This window comes from Ascaphus truei, chromosome 5, assembly GCF_040206685.1.
Source record: "Ascaphus truei isolate aAscTru1 chromosome 5, aAscTru1.hap1, whole genome shotgun sequence".
Lineage (NCBI taxonomy): Eukaryota > Metazoa > Chordata > Amphibia > Anura > Ascaphidae > Ascaphus > Ascaphus truei.
The window spans coordinates 296,665,076-296,684,038 of record NC_134487.1 but is presented as its reverse complement, the minus strand read 5'-3'; the positions used below and the strand labels follow the sequence as shown (position 1 = coordinate 296,684,038).

Sequence of the window (18,963 nt, the reverse complement as noted above, 5' to 3'; positions counted from 1 at the left end):
GTGCCGAGGAGCGTTGCAGGCGGCGCCGGGTAGGCTGGTCTTTGCTGTGAGGGGGGGTGGGAGAGGTGAGCCGGTGCCGAGGAGCGTGCGGCGAGGCCCGTGGGTATGCTGCCTCACCCGTCCTGCCGCTGCCTCACCCATCCGGCCGCTCCCACGTGGATGTGAGGCGGGAGGCCGCGTGTTGTGGCCGCTCCCCCGCGTGTGTCCCGGGCGCTCGCTCCGCTCCCCCGCTGACTGTAGCGGCGCCGGGGTGTGAGCTTGGGGGGGGGGGGGGGGGTGTGAGCTTGGGGGGGGGTGAGCTTGGGGGGGGGGTGTGAGCTTGGGGGGGGATGAGCTTGGGGGGGGGTGAGGTGTGTGTGAGCTTGGGGGGGGGGTGGGAATGTGTGTGTGTGTGTCCCTGTGTGTGTGTGTGTCCCTGTGTGTGTGTGTGTGTCCCTGTGTGTGTGTGTGTGTGTGTGTCCCTGTGTGTCCTTTGGCCCGTCACTCCGCCTCAGGCCAATGAGAGGTGTGCGGGGGCGGGCCAAGGGACCAATGAGATTTCCCCTAGGGACACCGGGCAGGCAGGCAGGCAGGCAGGCAGGCAGGCATACAGTGCTTTCACTAATATAGTATAAGATCAGATGGGAGGAAAGGCATGAACCGTTACAACATTAACATCGTTATTTTTGCCACCAGTCCCGGTTTGACCCAGAGACTACGGGTTTCGGCCACGTATCTCAGGGAATCTAAGTGAGAAATCTCCAGGCATCATCGGCATCTCCCACTGCAGGGTCCCGTCAACATAGCTCCGAGACGTCAAATGCCGTCGTGTTGCCATGACAACGAAACGCTGCGCCACGACACCGGGACATCACATCACGTCACACCTTGGCACCATAAGGCGTCACTTTGTCATGGCAACTTGACGCAGCATGGCGCCATGACATTGTCATGGCAACGCGGCACCATTTGACGTCGCGGAGCCACGTTGACTGGACCTCGCAGGAGGAGATGCCGCTGTCGGAGAAGGTAAGAGAAATAAATAACTAAAAATTCATTTAAATGTTTAATTTCATTGCAAAAAGTCACCGGTTAGCCTTCAATAGGTGTCAACCCTGGCCACAAGTCCAGAAGACCCGCAGCAACAAATTGAAGAACTCATCGAAACGAGAATGTGGGCCTCCATATGTATCTCAGCACGCACAATAGGATGTCCAGCAAACGTATACACTCTGCAAAGAGCTAGTTCTATTCCATTTATTTAGAAGTTGAAGACTGTCTACCTTGGCCGGGAAATAACAATGGATGGGAACCTATTGAATGAAATCAATAGGAGAATGAAGATGAGATGGAGCACTTGGACAAAAACAAGACAATATATTTCAAGGGAACCTTCCACTGGACCTGAAGAGGAAAGTTTGACCTGTGTATTCTGCCTGTATGAATGTGAAACATGGATCCTAAATGCAGGGCTGGACTTTGGCCTTTTGAGGCCCTAATCTATGTCAAGTTTAAGAGGCCCCAAAAATGAGAAACAGATTATTCTGGCTGAAGGGAGCATTGGAAATAAAAACCTGAAAACATTATACTAGCATTTATATACACAGATTATGATGTAAAGCTAAAATGAACAGAGTTTGCACATCACATTAATATTAAAACATTTTCTTTCATGATTTTTGGAGAGCAAAGTCACTGATGATAAAGGATAAGCTACGAAGTTTGTCACTTTCAATACACATGATGCTTAGGTTCATATTTGAACAAAAATGTCCATATTTATAGAGAATCTTATTTTCCCCAATATCTACTTTATTTATCATCTAATTGTAAAACTTGAAATGCAATACATTTGTTTCTATTTTTTGGGGCCCAAAGCTGTAGCCTTAGTTCGCTTATGCGCAAGTCCGGCACTGCCTAAATGCAAAACGTAATTCAGAAACTTCAAACAACTTTAAAAGTATGAAGAGATGCATGCTGGGTATTACTGAAGAGACAGATAAAGAATGAATGGTTCGAAACCAAGCCAAAAAAAATCTGTGATATCCTCACAAGGCTGAAGAAATTAAAATGGCAGTGGGTCGGGCATATCACAAGAAAAAAATGATTATCATTGGACAAAGATGGTAGTCGACAGGATTCCAAGAAAGATTAAAAGACCGATACGACGACCAAAAGTAAGATGCGAGGATGAAATCAGAAAATGTGTTGGAGCGACGTGGAAAAGAGAGGCTGTAACCGCAGGGCCTGGGAGATCACTGGGGAGGCTTCATCCAGCAGTGGGGAGACACGGGCTGGAGAGGATTGGGTGAGGGATTGTGTGGGAGCGACGTGGAGAAGAGGCTGTAACCGCAGGGCCTGGGAGATCACTGGGGAGGCTTCATCCAGCAGTGGGGAGACAAGGGCTTATTATGGCTTAGGCTGCGTCCCTGATGGCGCTGACTGCACTCATGCTTGAGAGCAGTGACGTCACCAACTTTATAAGCATGAGCGCCGGTTGTCCTGTCTATTGCGGAAGCGGGGGGGGACATTGGGGAAATGTTGAGCGCGCTTGAAAGTCACTTTTTTTTTTGTCTCCTCAAGCGCCAAGCTTGGGAGAGCGTGCGTGCCGGCGCACATCGCACGAGCGTCTACATTACAAGAAGAAAAAGCGGCAAGCTGGGACGCAGCCTTTACATACACAAAAATACTTCAGTCGGCTTTTTAAGGAAACGATAAAGCACGGCAATTGAGTTAAGTACCAAAAACACCACAAAATATAATGCTAAAGGCCCTGCACACATGAAGTCATTGCATTAAATGCGGTTTACAAATCAACATCAGTGCAGCTACACACTATATGATTGTGTTAAAATGACACAAGCCCTTGATGCTACAAATGACAATGAGAACATTACAAGCTGCTCTCCCTGCAGCACTCACGCACACAACCTTCCTGCAGGGCTCTATCATAGTGCAAAGCATTGCAGCCAGGCAGCAGGTCCCTGCTCCTCCGTGCTACTGATCCCTGTGCTCTATCATAGTGCAAAGCATTGCAGTGAGGCAGCAGCTCCCTCCACCTCCATGCTACTGATCCCTGTGCTCTATCATAGTGCAAAGCATTGCAGTGAGGCAGCAGCTCCCTGCACCTCCATGCTACTGATCCCTGTGCTCTATCATAGTGCAAAGCATTGCAGCCAGGCAGCAGGTCCCTGCACCTCCGTGCTAATGATCCCTGGTTACAATGTTGCTTTTGTGAATTGCTGCACATACATTTCTTATATATACTTACAAAGGCGAGCTGGGGACACATGCAACCTGCTGAGCATGCGCAGGCCTCTGCTTCCGGGCTGTTTCCATGGTGACGCAGGAGGCCTGCAAGCTCTCACTAGCTGCCAGTGCAAATTACTCATAAGGATCTACTCACATAGCCTGTAAATAATGCGTTATATTGCATTAGAAGTGTGCACAACACATCAGTGCTTTCACCAGGGACATTTTAAAAGTGAAATATTTCATTCAAGAAAGTCAAATATTTTAACACCTTAGGAGCTATAAAGGCTGCATTGCTTTACAGATCTATGTTGTTGATGGGGAAACATTTGTTGTGACCTACCAGAGGGAGCCTGCAGACCTTTGTGGTGGGGAAGGGGTTAATAATATTTATTTTGTTACCATTTGCTGTCAAATAGGCATCAGTATATTCTCACTAAGAAAATTAGCACTTTTGTTGGTTAAATAGATTTTTTTTGCTCTAGAACCCCCCAACTCACTTTTTACAAGTAGATATTATTATTAATAATAATAATCATAATAATCTGTGTCAAAGGAGCCTGCTTTGCTTTTCTGACAATGGGGGCTAAATAGCCTTTTTTTCAATTGTATCATACATTCTGATTTTTAATAGTTTATCTATTAGTGCACATACAAACCAAGTGCCTAGGAAGCAAAACAGGGAAAGATGTTAGGGCATTCTTTTAAATAACACATATCCCATCTGGAGTCAGCACAATTTAAATTCAATATAATAATGACATTGTGATAATCTCTGGAAGGGTTATGTCAGGTAATCAGAATCTGTAATTTACAACAATAATTGCTACAGTATGTTATTTATTTCCAAATAGGTTCTCCTTAAACTTACCTATAAATACTGAATTATAGCTGGGAACCATGTTTTAGTGCTGGGAGGCGGCAAGGCGTGAGTGCTACCAGCCTGCTAAAATCAATGTTTAGCAGTTTTGCTCTGTCCGACAATGTCAAGAGGTAAATGGAGATATCTCAAAATATTCATGAGACGTTGTTTTAGATTTTGCTACCGATGTCAAGCACCTAGAACCTTCATTAGTGATATTCAGGAGTTCTGGACCAAATGTACGTTATACACGTGACATAATAATATAACACAATGAAAATACGTGTTTGAGACAAAAAAGTAGCATTACGCAAAAGGAGTCCCTGCCCCGAAAAGCTTACAATCTAATTGGTAAGTAGGAAGAACGTACAGGGATAGTAGGAGGGTGTTCTGGTAAATGCGTCTGCTAGGGGGAAGTTCGGTGTATGAGGTGTATAGTATTAGCCACGGAGCTACTCATATGCTTCTTTAAGGTGGTGGGTTTTAAGATGGGTCTTAAAGGTGGATAGAGAGGGTGCTAGTCGGATATTGAGGGGAAGGGCATTCCAGAGGTGTGGGGCAGTGAGTGAGAGGTTTTACGCGGGAGAGGGCTTTAGGCACAACAGGGGTAGACAGAAGACCTTCTTGAGCAGAACACAAGAAGAGTCGGGCAGGTGAATAGCTACTAATTAGGGCTGAAATCTAAGGAGGGGCAGAAAAGTATTTAGCTTTAAAAGTTAGGAGGAGAAGCTTGTAAGTAATACAGGATTTAATAGGAAGCCAGGAGAGGGATTTCAGCAGGAGTGTCCTGGAACAGGATTCTCTATTTCTGTTCCACCCCACCCCACTCCACTCCACTCCACCCCACCTTGCCGCTCTGCCTGCAAGCTTTCCCTGCAGCTTCACTCCTAGTGCAGGGGGGAATGGATACATTTGGATACTTCCCTATTCTCCAGCCTGCTAGAATTGGTTGCCGTGACAACCCCTTTAATTCCCCTGGCTAAATGGGATATATGGCACTATAAGCCCGGCCTAAGAATATTACCTGGGGGAGCTGCATGCAGTGAGTGCTCACTGCTCAGCCATGCGGGGGGTGGGGAGGGATTGGCTGTGTTAGTGACAGCCCCACCCTCTCAGCAGGCAGAGGAACAGAAGTGACTGTACCTTGCACCGGACCATCAAAAAATAAACCCCTGCTGAGGAGGGTGCCGAGCGGTGTGTTTTAGTGCAGGGGGTATAGCTGTGTAGCGTCAGAGGGCACGGGTTGGAAAGGAGTTCATGTGAACTGAGAAGTGGAGAAGGAAGGAGAGATGGAGATAGGTGAGTGGAGTTAGAGGCATAATGAGGCTGGTGGAAAGAAATGTGTGGTTGGAAAAGAAGTGAGGTCAGAGCAAATATAAATGTAAAAAAAGTAGAAGAGGCCTGGCAGCGACAGGGGTAGCGGCAATAGTCTCGTGCTGAGAGGTGGGTGAGGGCTGGGCACTGAAAATAAAGTCATGCTAAGGAAGAAAGCGCAAGATGTGAGAAATGCGTTATATGAATGGAGGTGCTCCAGAGTGGAGAGCTGCGTCTTATTGAGTGTGTGATTAAGTATGTGATTGAGTGTGCGATTTAGTATGTGAGTGTGTGATTGAGTATGTGAGTGTATGATTGAGTGTGTGATTGAAAAAGTCCCCTTTTTTAGAAAGGCATTTTAGTGGAAAAGTACTGTCTTCTATCAGTGAGGTTTCACTGAAGTCTTTGAGACTGAAAATCTCGGAGACTAACTGGAAATCATAGCAACTCCCTGAACTTGAAAGAGCGTTGGCAGGTCGGTTTCTGTGCTATTTTGTGGTTCTCTCGACTACAAATGTCAGTGGTTCAAATCCCAGTGCCATCTTGACCAAGTCTTTCTCTCCTCACCCGCAGTAATTGAAGTATGGTGGTACATTAGGAGGGTAGTGTACCACCATAAATAAGAAGAGTACCACTTATTTTTTTATTTACAAATCCAGAGTACCACTACTTATTTTTTGCACACTTTATTAAAAGAACGTATTTGTTCCAGGAAGTCTCTCATGCTTTCTAAGGCTGCGTCCATGCTGCCGCTGACCGTGCTTGGCGCTTAGCGCGGTCAGCACAATCAATTTGAATCTGTCCGGCCAAGCTCGCACGCGTGTACCCGTGCCCGTATGCTCGCGGGCGCTAAGCGCTTGCTGAGAGATAAAATTGAGTGAGACGCGCTGAAGGGTCACATGACCTCAGCCAATCAGCGCCAATCACTGCTCGGTCATGCCCTCCTCCCCCCCACCCCCGCTCGTCCTTACCCAAAAAGTTGCCGGACAGCCGAACGCTGATGCATGGAGATTTGGTGACGTCACCACTCTTAAGCATGAGTGCGGTCAGTGGCCTAAGTATACATGTATATGTATTTGTAAAACAGGGTGCAATCTGCTCTGACAAACGCTGACTCATCATATCAGCAACAGAACCTCTAGTTTTTTTAAGCCACCTCTGCTCATCTATTCCCGCAGGGAATGACTGTACCTCTATTTTCTAATCTGATGATTTTCTGTTTGCCACCCCAATAGATTTTGTATAAGGGGAAACTGTGCTGACCGTATTTATTGGGTCAGATTTGCAAAGTAGGAGTGACTACTGACTGATGCTGTGGGTGGCACTATACAGCAAAGCTGGCACTGCAGGTGGCATTAATGCTATTATGCAGCGAGGGTTGGTAGGGCGTAGGAACACAATACTGTAGTACAGCACAGCTGGTGAGATCTGGCTATAGATTCTAAGCAGGTATCTTTATTGGGCACAATTATAAAAGATCTGGTTGTTGCAAACTGTGTAAATAATGAGAGTCATAAATAGACAACAAGTTTTATTATAAATATAACATCTAATAGTCATATCCTTACAATAATAGATCAAACTAATCCACTGACCAGACATATACGTATTATAGGAATTGTAAGAGTAATTTATCATAGCTAAGAATACGGAATATCCCACTGATATCAACGGAAAAAAATTTCGTTGATAAATTAGGAATATTTTGTTTGCCCAAGTTTTTTTAAACTGGGAGATTTTGCTAAATGACCCCTTACCCGCTATTATTATCTACTTGCCCAAATAACCAAATCTAGTCATTAAAACAATTGTACAACTCTCACAGGAAACAAACCTCAGAGCAGTAATTGTGATAATTAATTTTTTTCATTTTTAAAATAAATTGCCATTTTTATCAATTATATTAAATAACGCCGGCCCTTTCAAATGTTTGGAATTCTAGAAATGATGGTGTCTGTTCTTCGGACAGTAATGGTGTTATAGAGAGGTAGAAACTATAAAGGTATAACATACACAGAGAATATAAGTACTGTAGTAATCTGATCACCAATACTGTAAATAGATATCACTGACTATAGTATTTGTCCAACATAAGAGAAGTACAAGAGCTAGTGAAAATAAATTAGACAATGTTGATTAGCAATACAAAAATATAACACGGAACCAGTCTCCCTTTTAATGAAAAGTTGAACAAAAATAGAGGGTCCTTTTTTAAAGCACAGAGTCCAACTTTTTTATTTAGAAACTCACAATTCTACTTTAACCACCAGGGAGTTTATTTGAAATAGATCCTCCTATTTTGTGTTTTTAGACCATAAATGTAACAAATCATTTAAAAAAAAGGAGATTTTCTATATTATTTAACAAGGTGATTTAAATAAGCAGCACTGTGTCTGACATAAAAACATATTGTTAGTGCATTACACATTGTATTTATACTCAGGAAGCTGAAAGGAAGGGAGTATACTGGCCCCCCAAAAAATCTTTTTAAAGGAGATTTGTTAGGAAATGCAGGAGATGTAATCATCCATTGACTGGCATTGGGGTGAGGGGATTATTTTGAGAAAGTAGTCAAATGATAAAATGTCAGTGAATTATATGGGGGGCTCCCTCATAAACAAGGAGATTTGCTTCCTACAACAAATCCATTAGTAAGTGTAACAGTAAGTGTGTAGTGAGTGTAACAGTATGTGTAGTAAGTGTAACAGTAAGTGTGTAGTAACTAGTGGTACTGTGGACCTGTAAATCTAAAAGTACCATCCCTTCACCCACTGTTTAATAACAATGTTACACACTCCTGGGGCACATGGCCTGTGCAACCTCACGGACTTGCTGACATTATGCACTGGCTCAGGGTTGGGACACAGGACCATACACAGAGCAGCAGGGGACAGTGGGAGGTGCAGCCTGCCCCCTCCCAGTCACTGGCTGTTTGGGAATCAGCTAAACAAGAGAAAGCTCACAGAACCCGGAAAATAACAAGTGACGCTGCTGTGAGTATCTTGTACACCCACCCTTATTAATAAACGGCACAAATACACATATATATATATATTTATATAATATATTTATATCCAATGCATCCAATTGTAATCATTGCTTGCCTTTTTTTTCTTCTTTATTTCCAGGGCAGCTGTCGCTCCAACACAAAAGGTAAATTATTTTATTCAGAAAGTCCTTATATTTCTTAGCTTTGTAACACAGGTGTTTGTGTAGCAATGTGTGATCTGACACAATGTGACAAGGAAGCTTTGAGCTGGGTGAAAATCATGAAAAGCCGTATTCCTTCTTCATAATATAACCTTAACATAACATAACATATATTTAAGGCATATCACCTTAAATCTTAAAATTTCTTACACTTTGAAATCCTTCACATTTTGGATATACTGTTGATTATATTATAATATACGTTGATAGGAAGAAAAACTAGTATTGAATATACTCTGTGATCTGAGATACACAGAACAAGGTAGCAAACACGGAATTAATGTCACTTATATTCTAATGAGCACAGTTTGTATTTCCACTGATTATTTTTGTTGAGCTAAATTCTGGGTAATTATGAATAAATCGAATCTCATTGTAGATTAGATCTTTATAGATGCTTAAATCAACTTTATAACCTCTTCACTCCCTTTAATTTGCTACAGAAAAAAAGGTATAAAACAGGACTGGCCGTATTAATAGATTATCCAGACAAGCCTTACTCCAGTAAAGAAAAATATTAGTGTTTTGGGGTGTGCATTTGTAAGCTATTTTACAACATGCAAATGGTTTACAGTTTTATTAATTACCATTAGCTACTCAGCAAATCATCAACCACACCCAATCAATATGTTTCATTTGATTTTCAACTGTCAACATGTAGACAAATCCGTATTAAAAAGGAAATACTGTAAATATGATTTTCACATCATTAAAATGATGATACTTTCGTAGTGGTTACCACAAACAGTGAAATAGTTACATTTAGTTTCATTGCTTTTAATGTAGGTGCTATGTGACAAAACCCCCATACTCTTCTGTTAGGTGAAACAAATACTTTTACTGCATTTTTACAACTGGAAGGTGGAAAATGAAGCAAAAATCTCTTCTTTTTTTAAATGTATTTGAGCAGAGGATGGTTGTAATAAGTGTGTAACCCCTGAGGTTCTGGAGATACTCATAACACCTTGTATTGTTTCAGCTCAGTGGGTACATCTGACATGAGCTGAATGTTTACTGTAAACAGGAGTATTCGCCCTACAGATAGGAAACATCATGTTACATTGTAAGGGTACCATCCTTGTGGGAGAAGCATTACACTCATAAAACCGCTCACACTCAGATCTTTAGTGAGGCGATTGACACCGTTTTGGGGACCGTGTCTGTAGGTTTAGTACACGTTCAGATAATATAAACTGTCAGCTTTCAAAAGGTTTTCTAACATAAATATTAGGGAAGCCCCAGTCCCTTTTCTTCCAGATGCCCAGGAGTATTTACACAGAGATGGTTGAGCTAAGTGTTCCTTCTCTTTATGAATTTCATTATTTCGCTGCGTTAGTGAACATCTGGGGTTCCCATTAATTAACAAATGCTGGCGGAACCTGTCAGATATTACACTTTTCATGTTTCTGGTAGAGATTTTAGTAACATTTATTTAATGAATATTAGTTGAAACCAAACTCAGATATTGACAGATATACCCATATCATAAAAACTGAGAAGGATAACGCGTACAGTATTTAAATGAGATTAAAATATGAATTGCGCACTCACTATTTTGAGTTTTCATTGTCTGGGATCATTCATTGTGTTGTTTTTGATTTTGCGAGGCAGGAAAACGCAGGGATTAACCAGGACATTGTAATGTGCAGTATCCTGCCTTCTGGCAGCATATATCTGCTGAATGATGAAATATTCATCAGATATTCAACAAATAAAAAATATGCTATTGGAGAGTGAAGTTCACATCTAATATACAAGATAAAAAAGTGACTACAAAAACGCAGTTTGATGCATCTCATTATAATGTGTGCGTCATGTAACTCCTCCTATAGACATTCCCAACAGCGCCAAACTTGGGGCAAAGACCTTGAGATATTGACGCAAAAAAACGCCAAATGAAAATGACACCATGTTTGCCTTGATATATCACGCCCAAAATATTTGAATCAATCTTTTACCTATAAGCATTTGTGTTGTGAGACTTTTAGTACATTTGTGCCACAGAAAATAGCTAAAATGCACTGAAACAGGACTATATTACTTTGAGAGACTGTTTAATGAACAAAACAGCATTGTAGTATATAAAAATAAATGCATATTTAGCAGAGTTTGTAAACAAAACATGCTAAGAAAAACTATATGATCAGAATTACAATATATATATATATATATATATATATATATATATATATATATATATATATATATATATATATATATATATATATATATATATATATATATATATACACACTGTATATTATATACATACAGTGTGAGGGGGAGAGAGAGGAGGGACAGACAGACATGATGAACTTTTCAATATGCATTATTTTAGGGAGACTTTCTGTCATTTTTATCTGACATAACTTACTGATTCTGTTTAGTTGAAAAGGCAATATTGTTTATTTGTGTCATTGTTGTTAATCAGGCTATTTACAACGATGCTTTCACTTCTGCTTTGAGTTCCAGAATTATGTCATGTCCTGAAATACTGAATATGTATCGATGCAAATGTGCGCGTCTGTATTTGTTTGCCATTTAAATGCCCTTTTGCATAAGCACCCGGCAAATTGTGAAGTTGTTTGTGTTTGTCGTGACCCTTATATCGAGGTATTGAGGGCATGTACATGTTATTCACAGAGTTATTATTAGTGTTTATTTGTTAAGCGCCAACATATTCCGCAGCGCGGTACAATGGGGGTGCGGAGATCTGATCATTGCAGAGTTACATTCAAATACAAATAAGTACAGACAGGTACGGAAGGTAATGAGCGCCCTGATCCGGAGAGCTGACACTTTAGTGCAGGGGTGCGCAAACTTTTCTCCCTGCGCACCCCTGCCTGCTCTCCTTACCGGCTCGCGTCCCCCTCCTCCTTGTCTTCATGTCAAATGACACCGTGGGGTTACGTGACATCACGTTGACGTCACGTTGCCATGGCGACGTGTCGCCGAAGACAAGGTAGGAGAGGTTACAGAGGTCTCATGCGATCACCCGGCATTTAATTTAAATGCCGTGGGGAAGAGCGCGGCGCCTCTGCAACGCCCGCGCCCCCCCTGAAAAATCTTGCGACCCCACTTTGCACACCCTTGCTTTAGTGCAGGGGTGCACAAACTTTTGTTGCTGCGCCCCCTCCACCTGCTCTCCCCCAGTGCTCGCCCCCACCCGCCCCTTACCTAGTGGGCGTCACGTCATGTGACACCGCGTTGCCATGGCGGGGCGTCCCGAAGCCGGCTGAATCGCGATAAGTTAAGTTGCTGAGGCCTCACGCGGTCTTGGGGAAGAGCGCGGGGGCTCTGTAACCGCCGCGCCCCCACCCCAAAAAAATAAAAAATCTGACGCCCCCCAGTTTGCGCGCCCGTGCACTAGAGGGAATGAGGGACAATATTTTGAAACAAGATAAAGTGGCTGCTCATTGTGGGATGGGGTATATATCCCTGTAAGGTTTGGGACGTTACATGGCGATTGGTGGACATTATAACATTATAGGAGTTCAGCATATATAATCTTCTGATCCGGGGTGCTGCTTTAATTGAATGTATGTAGTTAAAAGACTGAGCCTCTGATTGAGCCACCTGTGCAGAAGCAGGGACTGATTGAGCCACCTGTGCTGAAGCAGGGATATCCCGAAAACCTGACCTGTTGGTAGCTCTTGAGGACTGGAGTGGGCCGCCCCTGTCCTAGAGCCTGTTTGTCTATTATCATCATTTATTTATAACTCGCCGGCATATTTTCCTTTATATTAGGGTTGGAGGCCAAAAAACAGTCACATAACAAACATTAACATATCATGAACAGACAGACAGTAACAGAGTATCTGTACGTACACGAGTCTGTGTTGTATCAGTCAGGCAGAGTATGAGCTCATACTGGAGGTAGAGAGGTGTTTTCCCAGCGTGTGTCAGTGGAGAAGCAAAATGAGAATGAGACTATTAACCTCATATTACAATAGGATCGATCAATTTCTCTGCTTTTTACCATTACTTTTGTTCATCTTTTATGATTATATCATATAGCCATCTTTCCTTAATCAGAGGTAGATTTAGGGCCTTTTTCTACATTTTCAGAAGTGTTTTTTTGGGCTGTTTTTGGCCATAACTCCTCATTCAAATCAATGGGGATTTTAAGCCCCAAACGCCTGCTTCAGTCTATATAGAATGACCCCCAAGGCCAGGTCCCCGGTGGCCGTTGCGACGCTCGCTACGGCGTGTGATGCGTACGCTGGCAGGGAAGACAAGAATGTTGTCTTTCTGTGCCGCTATGCGGTCACATGCTTGGCAGGCAGCCAATGGAACGGCAGATATACCCCGCCATGGCCGCGCATCCCCTCGGTCCCCTACAGACCACAGATCGCGGCTGTAATCTGTGCACGCGCGGCCAGGTGCGCGTGCAGCAGTAAATACTGGGGTCGTGGCCTTCGTGAGCTGGAGACTCCATGTGACAATATGTCACTAGAGACCAAAGCTGACTTGATTTGACACCGATACTGACGGATGGGGTAGTTCTTCACACGGAGTACACCAGGGGAGCGCAAACTGGGGGGCGCGCAAAATATTCTGGGGTGGGGCGTGGCGCTTACAGAGGCTCCGCGCTCTTCCCCACAACATTTAAATAAAATGCCGGGGGGAGCGCGCGAGGCCTCTGTATATCCCTTACCTGGTCTCCGGCGGCTTCTGGCGATGCGTCGCCATGACAACGCGGGGTCAAATGGCAACTCGGGGGTCAAATGGCAACTCGACGTCACATGACGTCGTGATGTCAAATGTTGCTGCCGGAGGAAAGGTAAAGGGGAGGGGGGCGCAAGCAGGGGGGTAGCGCAGGCAGGGGGGTGCAAACAAAAAGTTTGCGCACCCCTGGACTACACTATGAGGCTAATTTTATATCCGCCAAAGCGGCCACTTCGGCACATATAGAATCAGCCCCTATATCTACATTGCAATATGTGCAAATACAGCTGAGTAACTGTTTGGCCTCAGGCCTGTTCCTTCCAGCGCCTGTTCTCATTTGAAATGAGCTTGTAAAGATGTGTTGAAGCCCAGCGTGTAGCGTTGTGAGATCGTTCAGGACACACGCAAACATTTTAACACGTGATTTAACCAAATAAGAGAGCGGCATGGAATGGAACTATTCATTTAACTCAGCAGTTTATACTAGTGCAGGGTGGCCACGAACAGGCCAGGTATGAGGGATATCCCTGCTTCAGCACAGGTAGCTCAATCTGAATCACTGTGCCACTGATTGAGCCACCTATGCTGAAACAGGGATATTCCTCATACCTGGCTTGTTGGTGGCCCTTGAGAGCTGTAGTTGGCCACCCCTGCACTAGTGAGAGGACTTATAATAATAAAATGCCTCTGTGTATATCTCATATACTGGCCACTATATATGGAATGTTTTACAAATAGATATATATCAACCCCTGATGAAGTCGCTTGTACTACTGCCGCGAAACGCGTAGGGCTATGCAACTGGAACTGTCTGAAGGAATCTGGGAGCAGGAAGGAGCACCTCTCTGACAGAGCCGAGGAACCTAACAGGCAGCACGAGCTTGCCTGGGGAAGGTAGTGTGAGCGCACTAACTCAGAGTAACTGGCTAAGTGCACGCGACACCCCCCCCCCCCCACACACACACACCACCACGAAGATCCAGCCCTTCAACGGAGGGGTACCGGATGAGTATTCATTACTACCCAGACGATTCCTGCTGCATTTGCAGCTCAATGCTCAAATTCTGTCCATCTTTGTGAGTGGCCCGTTTTTATCTTTTGGATCTTATTAAAGGTTATTACAGAGTTACGCTATGGAGGCTGCGCTGTCTTCTTTTGTTTTGCAGATATATATATATATATATAATACAGTAAAGGGGGTCCGGATCGCCCCCCTGCCGTGTTAATCCCCCAGTGCCGGAGACATGTAGTCTGGCCGAATCTGCAGATTATTGCGTTATTCTCTGTGATAGACAGGGGAACAATGGCTTCTATGTAACAAAGTGTCCCGGCAGCAAAACTGGGGCGAAGAAAATGCACCAAATATACTAAAGAGACACATTCCTATTCCAAGCAGTGGGGTTTCCTTCGGTGATACATTTCATGCAGTTATTTTGCTTCTGTCTTGCTCTAGTTTTGCATACAGGAGATAGACCCAGAATGCCTTGCTGAAACCAGGCCGAGGAAATGAGCACACCGTTTATAGCAGCTATAGGGACTGATCACATCCTCCATTCTCCAATGTATTCTGTCTCATCGCCCATATCTCAAATCCCTCACCAGAGTCCCATTGCCATGAACCTCCATTTTAAACCCAATGGCAAATCCCACCGAGCACACGGGTGGCCAACTCCAGTCCTCAACAGCCCACAAACAGGCCAGGTATTAGGGATATCCGTGCTTCAGCACAGGTAGCTCAATCAAACCTGACCTGTTGCTGGCCCTGTTATTGGACTGAGCCACGGATTGAGCCACATGTCCTAAAGCAGAGATATTCTGAAAACCTGACCTGTTGGTGACCCTGTTATTGATTTGAGCCACCTGTCCTGAAGCAGAGATATTCTGAAAACCTGACCTGTTGGTGACCCTTGAGGACTGGGGTTGGCTGCCCCTGACCTAACAAGTTATTAACGAGTTTTAATAAGTGTCAGGTGCATCTAGTATTATTAACGCGACACAGAGTAGCTTTTGCTGGGCAGGGGTCGCAAAATACCAGTCACAATCATTATCCCTAAACTGCCACCTGTCAGATTGGGAAATGTCACTGTAATTTAATCCCTATGTATTCCGTGGCCCGTTCTTTATACGTTTTATTGGTAAAATGCTGCAAAATAACTTGCACCGAGGCGTGTCCTTGCTGGGTGTTGAGACATGCATTGGTTTTACATTTTCCAAACATTAAATCCAATGTTTACATTTGGTTTGCCGTATTTACATGTCTGAGGCGTCTCGTGTAGGAGTCTGATCAATATGCGCAATCAATTTCAGAGGCTTCCCCGCCACGGAGAAGCAGCTCCGGAGGAATGGGAACTGGGGCCTTCCCCATTGAATATGAGTCTAAAGCCGGCGCAGAATCCTGTTAATTTTACCGTATATAATGTTAGTATCTTGTGCTCTGTGCATGTCCTGCTCTTTAAAGCTGCAGTTCAGTCAATATCCTGCATGTGTATTTTTTTTTTAATAAATCAGTTCTGTAGTAAGAAAAAATACTTTTAGCATTTTCTGTTTTAAAAAAAAACAACTTTGAAAGACCAATTTTCTTGTATTCTATTTTAACAAGCAGGCTTGTTCCTATAGCAACGATTTACATTCCCCATATTTAAAGATGTCGCCAAACTTTGCCGATCAATAGACGGAGAATGAATTGACCGGCAGCTATGCAGTTCTTTAGGTAATTAGGGATTGCCCACATGAAACAACTATTGAAGTAAAAAAATAAATAAAATAAAAAAGACTGAACTGCAGCTTTAAAAGAAAGAAGAATAAAGCGGAGGTTACCATGGAGTTAAGACTGCACAACTCCAGCCATACTGAGCCATTAATTGAGCTAGGTGTGCTGAAGTAGGGATATCCTGAAAACCTGGCCTGTTTGCAGCCCTCGAGGGCTGGAGTTGTGCAGACCTGCCATGGAGTTAAGACTGCGCTGGGCTCCGGGGAGAGTTCCAATTTAACCTTCCGGACATATCATTCTTCAAACAGTTATATCTCCTGAACGGAGCATCAGATTTTAAAACTAAAAACGGCGCCGAAAAGGGCAAAAAGAGATCTTCTAAAAATAAAAAAATGTTGGACAGCACAGATTACTGCCGCTTTAAGGGCAGCTTTGCCAGTTGGGGATTACCAGGGCCTACCGAGTAAATAAGGAAGCAGTGATAAGTTTGCTGTTGATATTGTCTCTCTTGATGCGATGTTACAACGCCCAGCGACACAGAGCCGAGACCGGTATATAATGACAGTTTCAGTTTTAGCCCATGGGAAGAAAATGATTATCTCAACAGGTGTCTGATGCCATGTGTTTGTAGTTGGGGCTTTGTCATTGTATTGTGTGTTCTGTATGCATGCCTGATGTGTCTCGTCTTGGCGTACAGTACAGTACAATGCTGTCTGGTGTACGTACAGTATTATATGTTACAATACTGGGAGAAGTTAGGAGGGATTTAATACATTGAGATTTGGTTTCTCAATGAATTACTGCTGTTAACCCATTTTAATTTCTGCAAGAGAGGCCTGTAATGCAAGAGGCCAGCAACGGGGTAACATTAAGGGGCCTATGCAGAGAGCAGCGCTTTTAAAAATTGGCGAGGGTAATAAAAAGTAGATTTAATGGAGAGTTTTATTCTCCATATGCAGAAATGTGCGAAATCTGCAATTTATAGCATGAATGCGTGTGGCGAGTTTAAAATGGAGAGATGCGCGCTGCTGAAATGTGTAAAAAAAAAATTGCGCATTTTTTTTTTTTCCTATGGCCGGCGAGCTTCAGCTTCTTGCCAACTTTTGTTGGCGGAGCTAATTGTAGAAAATCGCGCCATTTTATTGGCGCGAACAGCTGCTAGATGGCGTTCGCGCCTTTCTGAATTCGGATATTTTTAAAACTGGCGAAATGTAGGTTCTCGCCAGCCGCGCGGTGAGATTTACAAATAGAAAAAAAAAATGGCGCGTTTTTCGTAACTCGCCATTTTCTGCTGTTTTCTAAGCAAATTTCGCCAAAAAATGGCGATATTTACTATAGCGCTGCTCTCTGCATAGGCCCCTAAGGGCCTCATGCAGAGAGCAGCGGTGGAATTAATTGGAGAAAGAAAAAAATAGTACCTTTTTTGGCGTGATTTAATCTCCATATGCAGAAAGGGCATAAAACTGCATTTAGAATTCTGCATATGGAGAGTTTCAACCAGCGATATGAGCGCTGTTGAAACTTGTGGAAAAAAAAATCGCGTTTTTTTTTTTCTCCCCCACCGGCCGCCGAGCTCCAGCTTCTTGCTGGCGAAGCAAAATGTTGAAAATTGCGCCATTTTTTTGGCGCGAACAGTCACTAGATGGCGTTCGCCCGCCTCTCTGAATACGGCCGTTTTCAACACTGGAGAGATTTAGGTTCTCTCCAGCCGCGCGGCGAGATTTGCAAATAAAAAAAAAAAATGGCGCTTCTTTCAAAACTCGCCATTATCTGCCTTTCTAAAGGCAGATTTCGGCAAAACATGCCGCTTTCCCTGTTAGCGCTGCTCTCTGCATGAGGCCCTAAATCTTTAAATGCTTACAAATAGAGCAAATGACCGGCAAAGATATATTATTAGCATTAGCCTAGGGGTTCTCAACTCCAGCCTTCAAGTGGCTCAGTCTTAGACTTGCGCCACCTGTGCTGAAGCAGGGATATCCTTAAAACCTGACCTGTTGGTGGCCCTTGAGGACTGGAGTTGCCCACCCCTGTAATATAGAATGCATTGCTGTATTTGAAATGCATTACAGAATCTTTTGTTTTTCTTTTTTCTGTAAACGTTTAGGTGCTATTTTCTTAAAATACGGATATTGCTAAATATTAACTTGGCAGCGTGTGAAATATACTGACAATATATTTTTGTGAAATGAGCAATACGGGTTTGTCTTCCAGCTGTACGGATCCTTGCTAGATATTGTTGTATATATTTATATATTTCTCTGATTTGCACTTTATAAAAAGCATCTAAAGTCCATAAAACTAATCTGATTGTGCAGATGTCTCGACAAGTAGAACACCTCTCCAGAACCTTTGCCTTATCTGGCTGTCATATTGGCGCTCAAAGTGAACAGAACCACGAGTTCCTGGCTCCTCTCAACTCTGATACCTCACATACTGCTGACGTCAACCTCAGGTACAATCAGATATATCATAATACTAAGAAATCATGTATCCCACGAGTACAAGAGCCAACCTGTGCACACGGATCGCTGGAATTAGGCTGAGATTATACTCGCCACTCGCGAACGTGTCGCTGTGTTGCACGCCGGTCGCTCCCGCAATTGTAAACTCTCCTTCCCAGCGATGTTCAGGCGAAGGGGGGGCGTGGCGGTGGCGCGGCCGTGACATCACGAGGCTGGTTCATCCTCATTGGCTCGGCCGCCGTGCCAAAAGACAAAAATCTTGTCTTTTGAAAACGCGGTCCCGCCCTCGCGTTCCATCGTGTGTGTGCGCAAGCACTATGGGCGGCCTCATAGGAAGTCTGAAATTTGTTTTTGCCGCACGCGCGCGAGCACCAACGCACGGACTATAAACTCAGCCTAAGAACAACCAGCCAAAAGGTTATATTGGGGGTAAACATTATTATAACAATAATAATAATTTGGTTATATAATTGTGTCCTTCATAGAAGTTTACAGGTAAAATAAGC

At 43.6% G+C, this 18,963-nt stretch overlaps 1 protein-coding gene across 1 annotated transcript in view; it reads right to left on the bottom strand.

Moving 5' to 3' along the window:
* The window catches only part of TTLL1 (TTL family tubulin polyglutamylase complex subunit L1), a 123,060-nt gene extending 119,734 nt beyond the window's left edge, over positions 1–3,326 (bottom strand). The window contains exon 1 of the mRNA XM_075602801.1: positions 3,251–3,326. Within this exon, the coding sequence (XP_075458916.1) occupies positions 3,251–3,318 (68 nt within the window). The 5' untranslated portion in view covers positions 3,319–3,326. The remainder of the gene's footprint in view (positions 1–3,250) is intronic.
* Between the last annotated feature and the right edge of the window lie 15,637 nt (positions 3,327–18,963).